General features: G+C 42.0%; 1 protein-coding gene across 1 annotated transcript in view; it reads right to left on the bottom strand.

Annotated features, from left to right (window-relative positions):
- Positions 1-18,929, bottom strand: part of PCLO (piccolo presynaptic cytomatrix protein) — a 612,599-nt gene that overhangs the window by 207,368 nt on the left and 386,302 nt on the right. Inside the window, exon 9 of the mRNA XM_075064425.1 lies at positions 8,616-8,697. Coding sequence (XP_074920526.1) covers positions 8,616-8,697 — 82 coding nt within the window. The remainder of the gene's footprint in view (positions 1-8,615; positions 8,698-18,929) is intronic.

Genomic DNA, 18,929 nt, shown 5'->3' with positions numbered 1-18,929 from the left:
TTAAGGTTTTGCGTGCCAGTAATACATTTTAATGTTTTTAGAAGGTCTCTTTCTGTAAGTCTATAATATATAACTAAAGTATTGTTGTATGTAAAGTAAATACGTTTTTTAAAATGTTTAAGAAGCTTCATTTAAAAATAAAATTAAAATGCAGAGCCCCCTGGACCAGTGGCCAGGACCCAGGCAGTGTGAGTGCCACTGAAAATCAGCTCGCATGCCACCTTCGGCACCCGTGCCATAGGTTGCCTACCCCTGATTTAGGGCATCTCAGTTTTTGCATGTCCAGCTTGAGCCCTCAGGCTTGATTTTCCCCCTCCTTGAACTTCATTTGAAGCAGTTCAGTGGGTGATCCATGTTCCAAGGACAGTTGATGGTAGAAGAACATGAGGCAAAAATGAAAATCTTGGATGGATGATGTGGTATCCTGAGTGGATGAAGAGGACTATTCCTTCACAATGAGATTAGCAGAGGATCATACAAAATGGGCTATCATGGCTGCAAATCTCCAGTAATGGAGATGTCACATAAAAAGAGAAACTTCCTAAGGTCAGCTTGACCTCCCTTCTTGTGGATCTCTTAAAGTTTGCAGTAAACCAAATTTTCTCCAGTAGATCATACGATTGTATTTTTTGAAGACTAAGGACATTTCCACAGAAAAACCTTAGCTGAAGTGGCATTCAGGTGGCCAGAGTGCATGGGTGAGTTAAGTGCATATTACCTGTCAAGAATATTAGAGTTTAAAAACATAGAAGCTCAGGAAAGGCAGAATTAGCATTGCACTTGTCAAATAAGGCACCCAGGCTACTAGTACTACCTTATCCATCCATAGACAAACACTGAATGCAATTGTTCTTAAATCATTATAAAGGGCTCAGTCCTGGAAGGTGCACCCAGTTGTAATAGGTTTTCAGCACCTCATAGTAAAGACCTCTGTGATCTCATTTGACAGCCAGTTTTTTAAATATCATTTGACTGTGCTAGCATGTCTGCAGTTATAAATTTCATACCCCCAAAACATGCTCTTAGAGCACTTCCATGAATCATACTTAGTAACTGGAGACATGAATGGATGAGACAAATTATTAAACCAAAGCTGCACACTGTACTTTTTTGATAGTCTCTGTATAAGTAAGGGAGGATGGCATGCTGCCTTCTCTTGTGGTAGTTATGATAGTTTAAGAGCTTATCTGAGAAGTGCAAACTTACCTCAGCATGTCCTGGGTTTCTAATTTTCCCTAATGTTCTCGACAAGCTTTGTGTACTCATATCATTCATAAGTGCCTCAAATTTTAACTTCACTTTCTTCTCTGTGGGAATCTGCCTTCCACCCTCCTGTATTATTTTTCCAATGTCTTCTCCAGTCCAGTCTGTAAGATACCAGGCATGCACCTTCAAGGGTAAAGGGTATATTCTCGTCTCAAAAAATCCCCACACGCTATGACATACACTCAAGAGATGATCATGCTCTAAAAGAGGAAAGTACACAGGCTATTAACCTGCTGAATGATGCCAGTGGAGCTTACTTTTTAAAACACTTTTTAGGGCATTCAGAATAAAGAGCTATTTAGAGAGGTAATCACAGACATGGAATAAAAGCCTATAAAATATTTCTAGGTAAACACATACATGCATACATGTTGCTTGTTTACCCAGAAAGGTGACATCTAACTAATTTGCACTGTATAATGACTATTGAGATATAGATATATCATCCCCCGGCCTCTTCAATTCAGCCCTCAGTTACTCCCATGCAACTTAATTTAACTCGTTGCATGGACATAAATGAGAGCTGTCTTTGTCCTAGTGTCCTTAACAATTCAGGGCTAGATTTAGGATTTCTTTTACTTCTGCCTAAGGATTTCACAGTAAGTATTGATCTGTGAGCTGTTGCACAAGAACCCCACTCAGTGGCCATTCCTCAACTGCTATTCATCCGTGCTAAACATACAGTGTCATGCTAACGCAGTGTTAGAAACAGCTACATTAGGGGTTCTCCCACTAGCCGTTAGGGAATTTTTGGGAAAAAACAAAACAAAACACAACAACCACTTATTCCAGATTGGCCTGATTTTCATAAGTGCCGAGCAGTGAGCACAACTTAGACTGACTGCCACAGGAATTGTGGACCCTCAGTTTATTTAATCAAATAAGCTTTATGCTCATTCATTTACAAATAACTTTAGAAGCCCATTAAACAGCTAGATACATTTCATATGCTCTAGTTCAAACAGGAATCAACTCAGAAAAGATCAATGGCCTGTATTATACAGGTGCTAAGACTAAATGGTCCCAATCATCCCTTATAGCTTGGAATCTATGATACAGGATAGTCATATCTTCTTGATGGACAACACAATTTGAAGACTTAGCTGTATAGATGTGTAATGAGATTTGTTTTCTACTCTATTCTGTATAGTTCTTATGCTGCCTTATCACTGTAGTATCTGAGCACTTTCTAGCAGTGCATTAAGTAACATAACAAATATCTTCATCGTCTACTTACGTTCATTAAGTGACCCAGCCCCACTTTCCCTCACTGCTTGCAATGGCGAATCCCACAGGATGATCCTGGCCACATAAATCTGTATACCCTTCCATTCCCCTCATGTTTACTTGCTTTTCATTTCCCTCAGAAGGGGAACAGGTCCATGAGCTGGGATCATCAATGTTTAGGGGTAAACCCCTCTCTGCACCTGGGTGTGTCCGTGTGCTTGATCAGGGAGAGCTTGTGTGCTGGTCTCTGGGGAAGGGCAGGGCACTTCTTGTAGGAAGTATCATCTCCAGTCTCTAGGGTATTGGGCCCATGGAAGCAGGGGCACCCCACATACACTTCAGGATGGAGGCAGCTGCCCCTACATGAAGGATGAACTCAAAGCTAGCATTAGGCATAAGCAGACTAAGCAATTGCTTAGGGCTTCGAGCAGCTCAAGGGGGCCTCCTAATAGCTTTTTTAGTATGGAGGGGGAAAAAATATTCCTGCTTAGGGCCCTCAGTGGGCTAGCAGCAGCTCTGGGTGAAGCATCGGGAACAAGTTATATCCCATTCCCTTATCTTCATGGCCGCCACCCCACGCTAAACCTGGACTATACCTGTGTTCCATGCACTTGTCATCTGACTGGTAATAGTTCCCTTATGTTCACTGCATGTCCGCACTTTAATCTATGGTTTTGTTATCAGAACTGACTTGAAGCTGAAATAACTCAAAATATATGCACTAGGAAGAAAGTCTAGCAATGTAGGCTTGATACATGAAAATTGTGTTAAATCTACCCCCATCTCCCTGAACAAATGCCCAGTAAATTTGCTCGGTCTGGGTATTACGTCTGATTTTGATGGCGGGCGTGGGGGAGGAGAGAGAAACTAAGCCATCAAACTATGGGTAGGGTTTGAAGCACCTCTGAACCCTCTTTGCAGACATGTCAGCCCAGCCCCTCCTGTGTATGGTTTCTTGAATGCTAGATCTACAGAAGTGACAGTCCGAGGCCTAGCTTCTGCCCAGAACCTAACTAGTATATTCAGAGCAGACTCTTCCTGGTACCGCTGCTCTGCCTGCACACAAAGGGGCAGCAGGGAGGGTATTCTGCAGCACAGACAGCCTTGCAGCTAACAGGTGCTTTTTGCCCAGCAGGGACAGAACTGGAAAGATGACATCTTGACAGCGTACATTTGGGAAGGGAGCATTGCCTGTAGCACCATAATTCAGTCCCACATGATAATATGCTGCAGCCATAGGCTACCCATACTTGGATGCAGCCGGACATGGAGAGCTATTGATATTTCCTGCCATGCTGAGCCTTCATCCTGCATGAGAAAGGGTCTTGTGATCAGGAGGAAGACAATGTGTGTGTGTCCCTCTTGCAATATTTGCAGAAACTACTGTCAGCACCCTTATTATCTCAGGCAGCCACCCCTGCCCTCTTTTATTCCAGCTGTAACCACTCCATTTTAAACACCAGAAGGAAAGATGCTGGCATGCTAAAAAGAACTCTCTTGCTGGCTGTGGCCAAGGACCCATAAGAGAAAAGTAAACTTTGAGTGAAAACAAGCAGTGTGTTTCTCGATCATTAAATGCTGCTACATTATCATTCTCTGATCACTGCCACCATTGCTTTTGCATCTGAGCAGCACAACGATGCCAATTCCTTCCAAATGTATTGAAAACTATTAATGAATCTTTAGAGACAAAACCCTTTGGCAATTTAGTCAGGCCTAACAGTAAAAGGCCACTTGCTGGGCTTTTGCAAATGCATTGAGGACATTTTGTATTATAAATTGCACTACAGAGGCGAGCTGAGAGCTCTAGGGGATGGTGCATGATACAGAAAAAGAGGGGCAGTTTGGAAAGATCCATTCAGTTTTCCCACAGATCAGTCACATGCTGATCTTAGTAGCCTCTCACAGGACTGAAAACTAATTGATTGTTAGGGGTCCAGTCCTGCATTCCATCAGCCAATGGCATGCTGTGCCAGTTTTAGTAAGGCATACAACAACTTCCTTGTAGGCCTTAGGCAGTCCAAAATGGCATCCTCTGTGCATATGTGGTGTAAACAAGGTCACGCTCTGTGGACAAAATGGCATCCTTCATGAAGGCCAGATGGAACCATCCTAGGAACTGGATCCAGTCCATAGCCCTCCAGTTGGACAACATGTAACCAGTCAGGCATAGAATGGCATGGAGTGCATGCCTTGCATACAGAGATGGCATGCCCCTGCCTTCAGCACCTTGCTCTCCTAGCAAAATCTGAGGGAAACTTTTGGGTGTGCACTGAGGCAGCCTAAGGCATAGGCCCGACAGGCCCCCAACTCTGTAAGTAATGTGACTGTTGTATTGTCTGCTTTCACTTTAAAAAAGACTGTGTGCTAGGTATGCAAGGTCACTCCAGACTGTTTGAAAATAATTTAAACAGATCTGAGACTGTTAATGTGTAACATTTATAGCCACGATTAGCTTCAACTGAGNTTTTTTTTTTTTTTTTTTAAATGAGGAGATGCCATATTATATATGGGGATCATCCAATTATCTTGTCGCTGTGCCACCTCTGCTGTGGTGGGGCTCCTGGGATTTCTAAGATATGTATTAGTTAATTATTACAATTTTAAATGATCTAGCACTATATAAAAGCTTTCTAAGATCTCTTCTGCTTCTGGTATTATATAAACAGCTTCATTCACTGTTTGGATGATAACTAGTCACCTGCAATTTTTTGGTATTGGTTGGTCAAACAACTCATTTTTATAATAGCAAATAGGAGCTGGGGAATGTGGCTCCTGGGAGAGACCACCCAAGATCATAAAAACCTAGCAGAAAACTCTGCATGTTTACATTTGCAGCATTTCTACCAGCTTTTCTCCTCAGAAGAGCAGAGCAAGGGAAGGCTGGCATGCAAAGGGGGCCCAAAATTCCATTTACCTCAAAGATATGTGAGGAACGAAATATGCAAATCCCAAGCCTTCAAATGTTTTCCTGCCCACCTCCTCCCTGACAGCAGCTGTCCTGCCTTTGGCTAACTACCATCCTCCTGCATTTGCAACCTGATGTGCAAGGGAGACAGAAATCACTTGGGGGAGGGAGGGGAGAGAGAAGAGAATATCTTCTGCTTCAAGCAGCAATAAGTAAATTTCCACTTGAAATCGACCATTTAACAAGTCAGCACACTCCATGGCTCCATGCCATCCCATCCTAAACCCTGTGGAATGGCAGTGCCCCAAACATCTCTGTGGATAGGAGGGAAAATATACAAGAGTCACTGCTCTCCCCTTTTCTCTGTTTGGGATCTTAGCCTTTCTACCACATTATGCTCCGTTTCCCAATAGATGTAACTCAGGGACAGCAATCCTTCATCAGGCTGGAGTCTCAAGGAGTCTCAGGAGCCAACCGCTCCCACCGTGACACTGATGAATAGATGTTCAAAGGGCATGATGAGTTCACCTAACATGCTGAACTGTTCTGAAAATCTGGTCCCAGTTTTGGTGGCTAGGTCTCTGTGTGCCACATCTACAGACTATAGCTTCTCCCAGAAGGGAAGGGCCCCATGTCAGTAAGTAACTGGGAGGAACTTTAGGGTGTGTTCTTCCAGCCCGTGGGAGAAAGTGAAGCTATCGTGTACCAGTAGGCACTGGCAGCACCAGGAGAGGTACCTCTGAATTCTCTTCCAGTAATACATTCACGTTGCTCTGTTGTTTACTGAGCTCATGCCTGTACCACCATTTCAGGAACTCCACCTGCTTGTGCTAACCCACCAATAAGGAGCTCATGAGCCCATGTACAATACACACAAATATTTTTAGATTGGAGGCTACTGATTCCCATAGGCAAGTTGTACCATTCTCAATGGTGATTTCTCTTGTGAATTGCAAGTACACACAGTGGCTGAAGGGGAGCCTGAGAAAAATGAGCCTTTACAGTGAGAGTATCAGAAGGTGAAGGCGAATTAAATGTACAAGGCATGATTTTCCATCCTTTCTCATCCTGTATGGTGATTTAGATTTGTGCACAGTGGGTATGAAATGCTGCTCACAGTGGGTGTGAGCCAGTGGAGGATTCAGGTTAGGCAGCAGCAGTTTACACTCCGTGTGCAGAAGTGTAAATAACAGCACACAACAGCAGTGAGAGAATCAGGCCCACTGCAAAATAAAACCACGAGGTAACTAGTTTCATGCAGCTATGATTCCACCTGGTCTACAGGAAGAGAACAGCTTGGATCTCAGCATTATTCATTTCCCTGCAGGGCAAGAAATCCCCAGGAGGATTACACATAACTCCAGTTGACTTCAGGAGCTCAGGGCTGTACAAAGGGTACAAACTGTCTTTTTAAACTCTGTAGTCTGGGATCGTGAGAGAGCTACATATTTAAAATTAATTAGTGGGTACAATATCTATTCTGCAGAATTAATGCCATGGGAGTACCTAAAAAGAAAACTGCTGTAATGCCTTGTGAAAGAACAAAGGAGTGAAAGAAGTGCTTGCAGGAGACTTGAATCTTGGAGCAGACTTGCTAAATGAACCAACCAGAAATACCTGGACCAGGGAGGGAACTTTGAGCAGCTGGTTCCTTATAAGAGCCTTGAAACAGTTCTCGAAGCGGGAGCTGACTCTGGGATGTCTGTAAGAGAGTCAGCTCTGAGAAGGCCGAGGCAAGTCAAACCTTAGAATGGGGCACCACCTAACAGGCTGACCAGATGTCCAGATTTTATTGGGAAAGTCCCAATTTTTGGGTCTTTTTTTTATATAGGCTCCGATTACTGCCCACCCCCTGTCCTGATTTTTCATACTTGCTGTCTGGTCACCCGACCTAAGAACTGATAAAAGGACCCTATGAACACCAGGCTCTGAGGTAAAAGTTGTGCCCTGGGATGGACTCTGGGGACTTCGAGTTTTGCTTTTTGAGTTCATTTGTCTGAATGAAGCCAGGCCCAATAAGGATGGTGATTGGATGAGTAAATGTGTCGAGTCTGTTTAAAAGGGCAGTACAGATGCACCCCAGACACAAGGGGGCACATAGGAGTGCCCCTCTTGTTTACATGCCTGAAAGACAGGAGGAGGATGTGAAAAAATAATTGAGATTTTCAGCCAAAAATGCTGGGAAAGCAATATATAGCAATGCAATGAAACATGATGCTACTTCCAATTAAATGCTGGAGGGAAACCAGTGGTTGGCAACAAGCAATTACTTCTAGACAGATGTTGATTTTGACATATGCTATTAGAATTTTCAATAGTAGTTAAAAGAAAGTCTGATTGTTCTGCAACAAAACCTAAATTACACACCACTGGCAGACTATAAGTCGCGTGTATCTCCACAGAAAAACATTTAATTCCTAATCAATACACTCTCATTAAAAAATGTGCAATTCTGAAAAAACAACAAACAGACCTAGCACCTATTGGATCTTGATATATGAGGTGTTTTACACACTGACATAGAAGAATTGTACTGCAGCACTGGTCCTGATTCACCAGCTGTAGAGTATGTAATAGGATACAAAATAGCACATATCCACTCTCAGCTGATCTCTTTCACTCTCTCTACACACATACACCCACATACAGCGTGATGAGGGAGAAAAGTTTCTATAGATTATAACAGAAAGCAATAACTTTTCTACAGGTTTTTTAACTATCTGATATAATTTTAAAAAGAATTATACTGCTTCTCTAGGATAGTTCCAGAAACTCTATAGAAAGGGCAGAATACCTCATAAAATTCTGAAAGTTTTGAATTTTTACATAAGCCTATTCAGTTTTTTTAGATCTTTAATGGCTTCATCCCTATTAAATTCTATATGAGATTGTCATATGAAGAAGACGGACATATAGAGAGTGACAGACATACAGCCTCTGGATATGTCTCACTAATATAGCCAAGTTGCTTATGTGTTTTCAGTATCAAACTGTTTACAGTAATTTATCTATTTTTAACAAAGTCCTGTGGCCCGTTTTGTAGGTCACAGTTTTCTGTTATCACTAAAAATATGTAAGATGAGCAGTACATTTCCTGCCACACAGGACTGAGCAACTATCGTTAGCATTGCAAATCATGTGCATGCTACTTAATAAGCATTCTAATAAAACCAGGTGTAGATTTTGTTTGGGTTTTATTATTTTTTGTTTTTACCTGATACAGTGTGATCCTTTGGGTCTCTCAGTAGTTTGAGTCTTGCATGAGGGAAAATGTACTGAAGAGGCTTCCCATTTATCTGCGGAACATAAAACATGCATGTCATAAAAAATGTAATGCATGTCCATTTTAATAACAACTTAAAAAAGCCAATCATACAACCAATGCTCCTATGAAACACATATCTGGTTTTGGGATATTTGACAATCGTTCCCCAGAGTTTTAACTCACAAATTGGGACATCTGTTAACAGGCACATGAGCGTTTGGGCACTACTTCCATAGTATTGGAGTCATTTTAAGGCTGGCTTTAGTTTTCGTTCAATTTCTTTGGGAATTGAAATTGTCTGCTTTGTTCTATTGCATCCCCTAACAGGAGCCATAAAGTAGCGGGACTGTTGATCCTTTGACTATGGGATTTGTGTAATGCATAAGGAGAAGGTTGGAATGCAAACAGGGGCCTAAGATAAAGGTGTGGATACAGGGCCGATTTTATGACCCGTGGGACCTGATTAGAATACTCGGCGGCGGGCCATCCGCTCCAGGTTTTCCGCGGCACTGAAGGACCCCCCACTGCTGAAATGCTGCCGAAGACCCCCAGAGCGGACCCCCCACCACCGAAGACCCCCAGAGCGGGGCCCCCTTAGGTGCGAGCATGGGGCCGTCTTCAGTGCGGGGCCCGATTCCAGGGAATTGGGTGAATCGGCTTAAAGCCATCCCTGTGTGGATAGATGTATAAAGGTCCATGAGGTATTGCTTTGGTTTCACCAAAGAAACACTTTCCGAATGAATCTCTCCCCATCATAGGCATTGCTAACATACCCCTCACCATTGTACAGTAAACGAAGCACAAGTTATATAGTCAGATAGGGGCTCTTACTCTTTTTCTATCTCATCTATAAGCATGTATTTTATTTCCTCTCTTGCATGAACCTCAGACTCCTTCTTTAATCGCATTAGTTAATTCTTTACGGCCGATGTTTTCAAAGAAAGATGCCTAACCCCCAATGACTGTTAAGTTTTAAATTTCCTTTGAAAATCCCAGCCTACAACTCTTAGGAATATCGTTTATATGAAGATGTGTGACAACTGCCATTTTGGCTGACAGCACGGATCTCCAGAGCTGAAAGCATAGTCTTTACAGCTTGTGCTACAGTGCTATGTTCTCAAGCTATCAGCTGTTACAGATCCATAGCCCCTGTGGACCAGGCACTGGGAGGGACATGAAACATACACTGACCAGAGGGTTACAGATGTTTTCTGTCTGTCCCTGCTAAAAGGGTCCATGTGGAAAGACTGATGCACGACTATGCCTATTATCAGAGGAGTAGCCGTGTTAGTCTGGATCTGTAAAAGCAGCAAAGAATCCTGTGGCACCTTATAGACTAACAGACATTTTGGAGCATGAGCTTTCGTGGGTCAATACCCACTTCGTCAGACTATGCCTATGACACTTTCACCCCAACTTGTCCCTCACTTTCATCTTTCAATGTTAGAGCAGAATGCACAATCTCCCTGTCTTTTATTTTCTATGGTCACCAATTGCACATGTGGAGTTTAAGCCACTTCCTTCTGAGCTGAAGTATAAAAGATAGAGTTAGGAAACTGTTTTGCAGCTGTATCTCAGAATGACAAATCTGTTTGCAATGGATTTCCTGCTGGGCTCACAAATCCTTCAGTTAGACAAGATTTTTAAAAGCAGATGATCATATCACAGGGGTCAGCATACAAGCAGTAATGCAGTTTCAGTAGTTTATTTAATAACAATAAACTATTGGTACCTTCTCCCCGGGACCTCACTGCCTCTGATTTAATTTGTTGATTGAGTCACAACAACCCTCTTTTGTCTTTCTTCAGTCATAGAATATCAAGGTTGGAAGGGACCTCAGGAGGTCATCTAGTCCAGCCCCCTGCTCAAAGCAGGACCAATCCCCAGATGGATTTTTGCCCTGATCCTTAAATGGCCCCCTCATGGATTGAGCTCACAACCCTGGGTTTAGCAGGTGAATACTCAAACCACTGAGCTATCCCTCCCCCTAATAAGTGATTATGATCAAATTCAAATTATGTGAGGCGTGCAATGAGATTTCATCTTGATTTCTTTTGAAGATTTCTGAGATTAACTGCTATTCTAGTTTCATATTTACACAGTGGTCACCCTTCAGAAGTGTCTACTGCTATGAGGCTATTATTAGTTCTACTAGTATTCCTTATATTAAGTATGAAGAATCTCTCTCAAATTAGTAGAATCATTTGAACTAGAAGACATTTTAAATGTGACCCTTGTTCGTACAAATCGAAAAGGGAAAGTTTGGTATAGCCTAGACAAATGAGTACTAGAAAAGTCCTCGATTAAAGTAGCATGTAGAGGCTTCAACAGTCATTGTACTAGATACTTTACCAACACAGTCCTTGCCCCAAAGAGTTTATAATCTAAATACACAACACACACAAGGCGGGAGACAAAACAGAGAGGTGATGTGACATGCCCAAATGCACTCAAAAGGTCAGTAGCAGAGGTAAGAAGGAAAACTAGATCTTAACTCATATCCTAGTTTAGGCTGTCCTACCTCTACAGAATTGAACTACTGTCCCCATTGAAGTCAGTAACCAAATTACCTTTGATTTCAGTGGGAACAGTCTTGTACAAGTTACTTTATCTTGGTTTGCCTCATAAAATGAGCTGTGAAATCAGATTCTTAAATAAAAGCTAATTAAGGGGTATCCCATGAGTTTAACAGTGCACATGAGCACTACAGAACAAGTCAAAACTGACTGCTGGTACTCTACGCAGAATCTACTAACTTAAATTGAAATTTTGCCAAGACACCAGGATCTACCATATCTGCTGTTGCTCAAAGTACTATGGGATTTTAATGAACAGAAGTGATCAGAATCTTGGTTTTAATTAACATTATTAGCAAAATATAGCACTTATAATTATTATTAAAATAATCTATTTGAAATCTTACAGAAGTTGGTTAACTGTAATTATATTGTCTGAATGCTACACTGAATCTTTTTATAGGTATATATCCACAGGAGTATTAAAAAAAATTAAGGTAAAGTAATGGTCAAAGAAGTGCTATAAGCACCTTGGGGCAGATCTTTAGCTCTGGGATAAATCATTGGGATAAATCAACATAGCTCCATTTTTATCAACAGAGTTATGTCAATTTATCACAGGGGAGGCATTTATATAAAGTATATTCATCTACTACAACCAATGTAGAAAACAAGCATGGTAAGATTGTCATTTGTTCACACATTCTGTTTCTGGTCATTCATTTAGGATGAACTCCATTCCACCTGCGTAAAGCCTGAATGTTGGGGCTTCAGATCTGATTTGCCTCCGAGTTACTCTGGCATAAATGAGGCGTGACTCCATATGCCAGTGTAAATCTGGCCAACTTGAGAGGAAAAGCCGGTTGTTTATATGAACAGAGTGCATGTGTAGAGAAAATCTGCACCCTCCAAACCTAGAACTAGGTAACAGGGCTGAACCTGCAGTCCCACCCTACCAGACAGATGGGGTATTGGTGCCAATGGATCAACACAACAGCTACAAAGATCCTTTACACAGCATTCAAGGAGGTGTAGGCCACTCCACTCAAAATCCTCCCAGTTCACAGTTGACACTGCAGTTGCCTCCACTGTTTAATTTCACCTTTACAGTCTGCACTCTAATGCACAACCCTCATATTTTAAGCAGATATTGGACTCAGGTCACATTTTTCAGCACATTACTCAGCAGGCCCCCATGGTTTCTAAGCCAGTGAGTTAAATGAAAAACTAAAACTAAATGAGAATGAAGTGTTCCCTCCAGCACTGGTCACACGTTTCATGTTATTAGTCAGCTGAAGTCTCTCTGAAGAGTGAATCATTTTTATGCTGTTAAACAGCGGGGAACAGTGGGTAAATTTGCTGGGGCTCTTTCGAATTGTGACATGGGAATCATTTTAGTTATGACATCTTTTTTTCTCCCCCACAGTGACATATCATGCCCAGGGACTTCTCTGTATGAAAAGTAAGTTTACTGGGAGACACAAGAATCAGGAGATTCTATAGTGCAGAGGACAGGACAGGCAACAGGAGTTTCTCTCCTTGGTGCTGCATATCTAGTAATTCTGCTCTGGAGGCCTCATCTAAAGTCTTTGAGAGTCTTTCCATTGCAGTCAATGGGCTTTGGATCAGTCCTGTGAAGCTTCGGTGAGCTCACTTTTTAATGATGTCACACCTCTTCCCTACCTTGAAAGTTTGGGCCAGATCCTGCACCCTGATTTCCAAAGCCTGACTGTGACACATACGCCAATGGTCTTCTTTGATGCAGTGCAGAGGTAAAAGCTCACAGTGGGAATGCTGCCATTGCAACAGTCTTTGAAAGGGCACATGTGCCATTATGTGCAGAGCCATCTCCACTGGATAATGCAGAATTGGACCAGGATCATGGCCCCTATTTTGCTCCATTCACTTCAGGAAGGCCAGTGGCTCTAAGCTTGCATAGTCTTTGCGCTCAACGAGTGTAAGCCTGGAATTGTGATTAGCTCTGGCGACCCCCTCTTCTATTAAGAACTATTTCCTTCAACAGAAGTTCTGTTTGAGTCACGTATACATGATCAAGCCATTGGCAAACTAAAGGTCACATCAGCCCACTCATCTCACCAATCAGATGTGGGAGAAGCAGCACAGGCAGCAGGCCATTTCTATAACACCTCTTACTACTAAGTAAAATACTAGAACATTCGGGAATAGAGGTTGTTTGTAACTCTGAAGTGTTCGTATCTCTGAACAAAACATTCAGGTTGTTTTTTCAAAAGTTTGCACTTGAACATTGACTTAATATAGCCTTTAAGCTTTTCTAGGCAGAAGAAAAATGAAACTTTTAACCATCTTAATTTAAATGAAACAAGTTTCCTTACCTAGTCAAATCTTTTTTAAAACGTTCTCATTATTTTTTTTTGTTTATGTTAAACACAGCTCTGTACTGAATTGTTTTTTGGTTTTTTTAGGGGGGGGAGGGGGTTGGTCTCTGCTACTGCCCGATTGCGTACTTTCGGTTCCAAATGAGGTGTGTGGTTGAGCACTCGTTTGTAATTCTGATGTTATAACCCTGAGGTTTTACTGTACCTTAGGGTTTTGTCTAACCCTGCAAAAGCATCTGTCTGGGACTTTAACAGGTAAGTTAACTCTCGCCCTATCTACATTACTTTACTCTCTTTTCCCCTCTGTGACGTGAAACCTCTGAGTGGGGATTCAGAGGCTGTATATGGCAGAAGCGATGGTATCAAGAGACTACAGAAGACCAGCCATAGGTTCTCCATGCAAACAGCTATGTGCCTCCTTTGACTTCAACAGACCTCGGAAAAGGCCTTAAACTGCTATTGTCAATTTCAGAGGAGCCACCTGATATGAAAGTTTTACAAAGGCAGAAATGTAAAGAACTCCAAGAACAGAAGCTCAAAAAGTCTCCTGTCCCATTCATGAGAACAGCCCAGGTAAGGGTAAAAATTATCACTAAGTAGTCAAGAGAGGAAATGTCAACACGTTATGTATTCTCTGTCTTTCAGCATATACAATATAGCTGGGTGATGGAGAAGATCAGTAACTGTTTACCAAATAATGTAAAGGAAATATCTTGACCTATAATGCAGTAGTTGCTGATGATTCATCTTATGGCGGGTTGATGATGAGATTTAAAAATGAATCATGGCAAATTTGTCATCAGATTTCCAGGGAATTATAAAAGAAAGAAATTCAAGGGCAATTTACGCCCCCCTCCAAAAAGTGTAATGTCTTGAGTCTAAAATAAGCAATAGCTATCACTATGGATCAAGCATTGCCTATTCTGTGTGTTTCATGGAGCCTGCTATCACCAATATCATAATCTCATCACCCTTGAGGGTCCATGTCAGAGCCACCATTCTTTCAGGTGAAGAGGGCTGGACATTTGAGCCCAGCAGTGCTGATCCAACTGTCATTTAAATCAATATGTGTATTTCATTGTCTTCTAAGGGAGCTGGATTAGCCCATGGAGCAACATACAACAGATATTCCTCAGGCGGCTGAACAAATGACCTCTGAAGTGCTGATATCACATGGGAAGTGGGAGGTCAACATTTGAAATGTCTCTTGCATGGTACTACATAGCACTGGCCTTCTTCTTCTGTGACTTTTGAGCGCTTAGATAACTGATTTCTCATTACTTTCTCTGATGCATTTAACATATTTATCATCTTAAGGGGTTTCAGTAAATATATGTACTAGAAATGGGGGGGAGGGGGATCAGTTCAGACAAAATAATTTGCCTGAAACATCACTCTAACCATTAACTGAACTCCAATACCTCAGCCGTTCTGCATTTTACATTCAACTAAACACAAAATGATGGGGTCTAAATTAGCTGTTACCACTCAAAGAATCTTGGAGTAATCTTGGAGTAATCACGGATGGCTGTCTGGAAACATCTGCTCAATGGGCACCACTATTAGGAATCATTGGAAAAGGGATAGACAAAAAATATCATAATGCCACTGTATAAATCCATGGCATGCCACACTTTGAATACTGCATGCAGTTCAGGTGGCCCCATCTCAAAAAATGTATTAGAATTGGAAAAGGGCAACAAAAATGATTAGGGATATGGAACAGCTTCCACATAAGGAGAGATTAAAAAGACTGGGACTGGTCATTTTAGAAAAGAGATGACTAAGATATGGTGGAGGTCTATAAAATCATGAACCATGTGGAGTACGTGAATAAGGAAATGTTATTTACTCTTTATGTAACACAAGAATTAGGGCTCACACAATGAAATTAAGAGACAGCAGCTTAAAAATAAACATAAGGAAGTACTTCTTCACACAATGCACCTGTGGAACTTGTTGCTGGGGATGCTGAAGGCCCAAACTATAACTGTGCTCAAAAAAAAAAAAAAAGTTCATGGACGATAGGTCCAACAATGGTTATTAATCAAGACAGTCAGGGATGCAATCCTATGCTCTGTGTGTACTAAACTTCTGACTGCTGGAAAGTGGGACTGGATGAAAGGGGATGGATCACTTGATACTTGCTCTGTTCTGTTCCTTCCCTCTGAAGCATCTGGTGCTGGCCACTGTTGGAAGACAGGATACTGGGCTAAAAAGACCATTGGTCTGATACAATATGGCCATTTTTATGTTTTCATTCCAGCATGAGTGAAATGCCAAAATGCAGCGAGGAAAACCATCCTCATCTTTCTGACCTGACCAGAAAGTATATGAGGAGAAAAGCCTATCCCCAAGTGATTATCACTGCAATTTTGGATACTCTAGAACTTTTTATTACCATTAGACTATCACTGATATATTAGGGGTAAGCGTTAGGGGGAATGTGTTTGCACATGTTTATGTTTGTGTCCGAAATGAAAATCTGACTGCATCATTCTTTTTCTATATTAGCCTTCGCACCTGAGGAAAGACTGGCTGACAGAAACTATGATGGCACTAACTTTCATTGTTGTTTTGGGCTTCATTAGGGTTTACAAAGGCCAGTTCTGGAATGAGAAAGTTCTCTTCTCAAACGCTCTACCCTTTACCTACTTTTCTTGCCTTAACCCATCCTTTTTCTCCTTCTCCGAGTTATTGTTCTGTGGCTTTTTACAGGCTGCCTACTCCTTTATTCTCCCCTCTATCCTCCCTGCCCCCACACTCTTTAGCTGGTCCTCCCTCTTCCAGAGGACGTAACCTCCCCCTTCAAATTGCTTCTCCAAACTGATTGCATTTGCCTTGCTATGCACCCATAAGCAATGCTGGTGCTATCAGTGCCAGCTTTGGCAACCTAATAATTAAAACAGAGACAGAGAAAGAACTAACAACAAATACAGGAGTCAATAGGCATTTCTCCAGGACAACAGCTCTTTTAATTGCTGTGGCTGTATTTCCTTCCCATATTTTCCTATTGTTTCTACTCCCTCCTTTTCCTATCTTCTCAGCCTTCATGATCTGTTCTCTTGCCTACGTGCTTTTCTAAATTACCTATGTACTAATGTCCATGATGTATCCAAAGCACATTGAAGTCAAGGGGAGGATTTCTTTTGACTTCAACAGGCTTTGGTTCAGGAATTAACCTGCTATCATCACTTAAAGAACAGCTGCCTGCTAGGGTCCTGTCTTCTTATACTTAGCACACTTTCTAGAGCTATATAAATAATGCATGATAAACAATAGTAATAGGAGCTTGGACCTGGTGTTTGGCTGAAGTTTCTAATCCACTGGTAGAGACTCAGCAGGCTGCTGCTGCAGAGAGTGGGACTGTGTGTGTGGGGGAAATCAATGAGAGAAATCAAGGTGATGCTGCCAGTCAAATACTCAGTGGATTTAAAAAGTACTTTTGCCATCATCGGGTAAGCAGCCCAGATTTCTGTACTGGGAGACACTAGCTGTTATGATCCTAAGCTTCACTGTGATTTCATTATATTTAAGAATGTTAAGTAACACCAGGAATGTTGCTGTAGAAACTGATGTACTGCAATATTACTAGAATAGTATCAGATTAATTCACAGTGCCGTATCATAACAAATTCATGGCAACTGAGGACTTTTAGGTTGACACTATGCTGCACAAAATTCCTGCTCCAAAAGCATCCGGGCCGTGCTAAAGGTCACTCATAGACAAGAAGCAGGACACTTACAGTATTTTAGTATGGTAGGTGGGACTGTAAAATATTTGCATTTTTTTAAGACGAAAGAAGAGAAAGAGAATTTGTACTGGATGAGTGAAGCCAGGCGTTTCTTACTTATCAACTTGGGTACAAGCCGGCTATCACAGCTTCTGCAAACATCCATATTGCCAGTTTGAGGTCAGCGAGAAATCTTAAAAGGGACTGATTTTCAGAGGGTGGTTGCTCAGCTCTTTATGAAATTCAGACTCTTAAAAATGTCAGAAGTTAGGAAGCTGAAGTCATTAGCCATTTTTTGAAAATCTTGGGCCGAATTTAAATTGGTAAAAGAGAGAAATTGCAACCAAATGTAACCAAAGAAATAAGCTACCTAGCACTTATTGTAAAAAAGAGAGTTCCACAAACATTCACACTGATTTAAAACTGAATTCTCTTCAGCTGTGGTTGCACTTTTCTTCCTTTTCTCTTCCCATGAATATTTGTCCAATGAGATTTTATTTGTGTGAATGCTTGCATAAGGCATCTGGGATGGAAGACTTGTGAGAAACACTTCATGTGGTACAGGATGCATAGTTGTAGAGGTAACAGGTGATCCCCTTCTGCATCAATACTGAAACAGTGTCCCAGCAGGGGATAATGGGTAAAGGAGTTCGAAGCAGAAGGAGGAGCTCTCCCCACACACACCAGCCTAGATGGAGAGAGATCCAAGCGTGATGGAACCGGGGGGGGGGGGGAGTGTCCATGCAATACAACTATTACTTGGGGGCAGAGCCCCCACATAAACTTGCACATGCCCAGGGTGGGCAGAGGTGAGAGTGAGACCCAGAGGAGCTGGAGTGCACTGTGGAGTTAGGGATGTGGGTGGGAAGCAGGACCCCGAGTGGCTGGAATAGACTGGGGGGGGGGGGGGATAGGAACCCGTGACTCCTTTTTTCCCAGACCGGAGACAGCGGCTTCCCCACCAGCCAAGTCTTAGTGCCTTCACTCACTCCCCACATCTTATGCCTCTGCTCCCATTTGCCGGGAGCTTCCACTTCCTCTGTAGAAAGCTGTGGGAGAGCTTTCCTCCTCTAAATCAGTGAGAGGAGGGGGAACTCTCCTTGTGCTTTAGCTTCCTATTGTGTCACAGAATCATAGAAGTGTAGCACTGGAAGGGGCCTCAGTTGGTCACCTAATCCAGTCCTGTGCATTTAAGGCAGGGCTATGTAATATCTAGATCATTCCTGACAGGTGTTTGTCTAATCTGTTCTTAAAAACTTCCAATGATGGAGATTCCACAACCTCTCTAGGCACTTTGTTATGTTCTTTACTAGCCTGACAGGAAGTGTTTCCTAATGTCCAACCTAAATCACCCTTTATTTAAGACCATTGCTGTAATTTAAGACCACTGCTTCTTGTCCTATCCTCAGAGATTAAGGAGGACAAAGGTTTTACCCTCCCCTTGTAACAACCTTTTATGTACTTGAAAAATGTTATCATGCCCCTCCTCAGCCTTCTCTTCTTCAGACTAAACCAACCCATTTTTTTCAATCTTCCCTCACAGATCATGTGTTCTAGACCTTTAATCATTTCTGTGGCTCTTGTATGGACTGTCTCCACATTTATCCACATCTTTCCTAAAATATGGCACCCAGAACTGGATCCAGTACTCAAGCT

Source organism: Chelonoidis abingdonii, chromosome 1, assembly GCF_003597395.2.
Source record: "Chelonoidis abingdonii isolate Lonesome George chromosome 1, CheloAbing_2.0, whole genome shotgun sequence".
Taxonomy (NCBI): Eukaryota; Metazoa; Chordata; order Testudines; family Testudinidae; genus Chelonoidis; species Chelonoidis abingdonii.
This window is presented reverse-complemented; position numbering and strand designations above follow the sequence as displayed.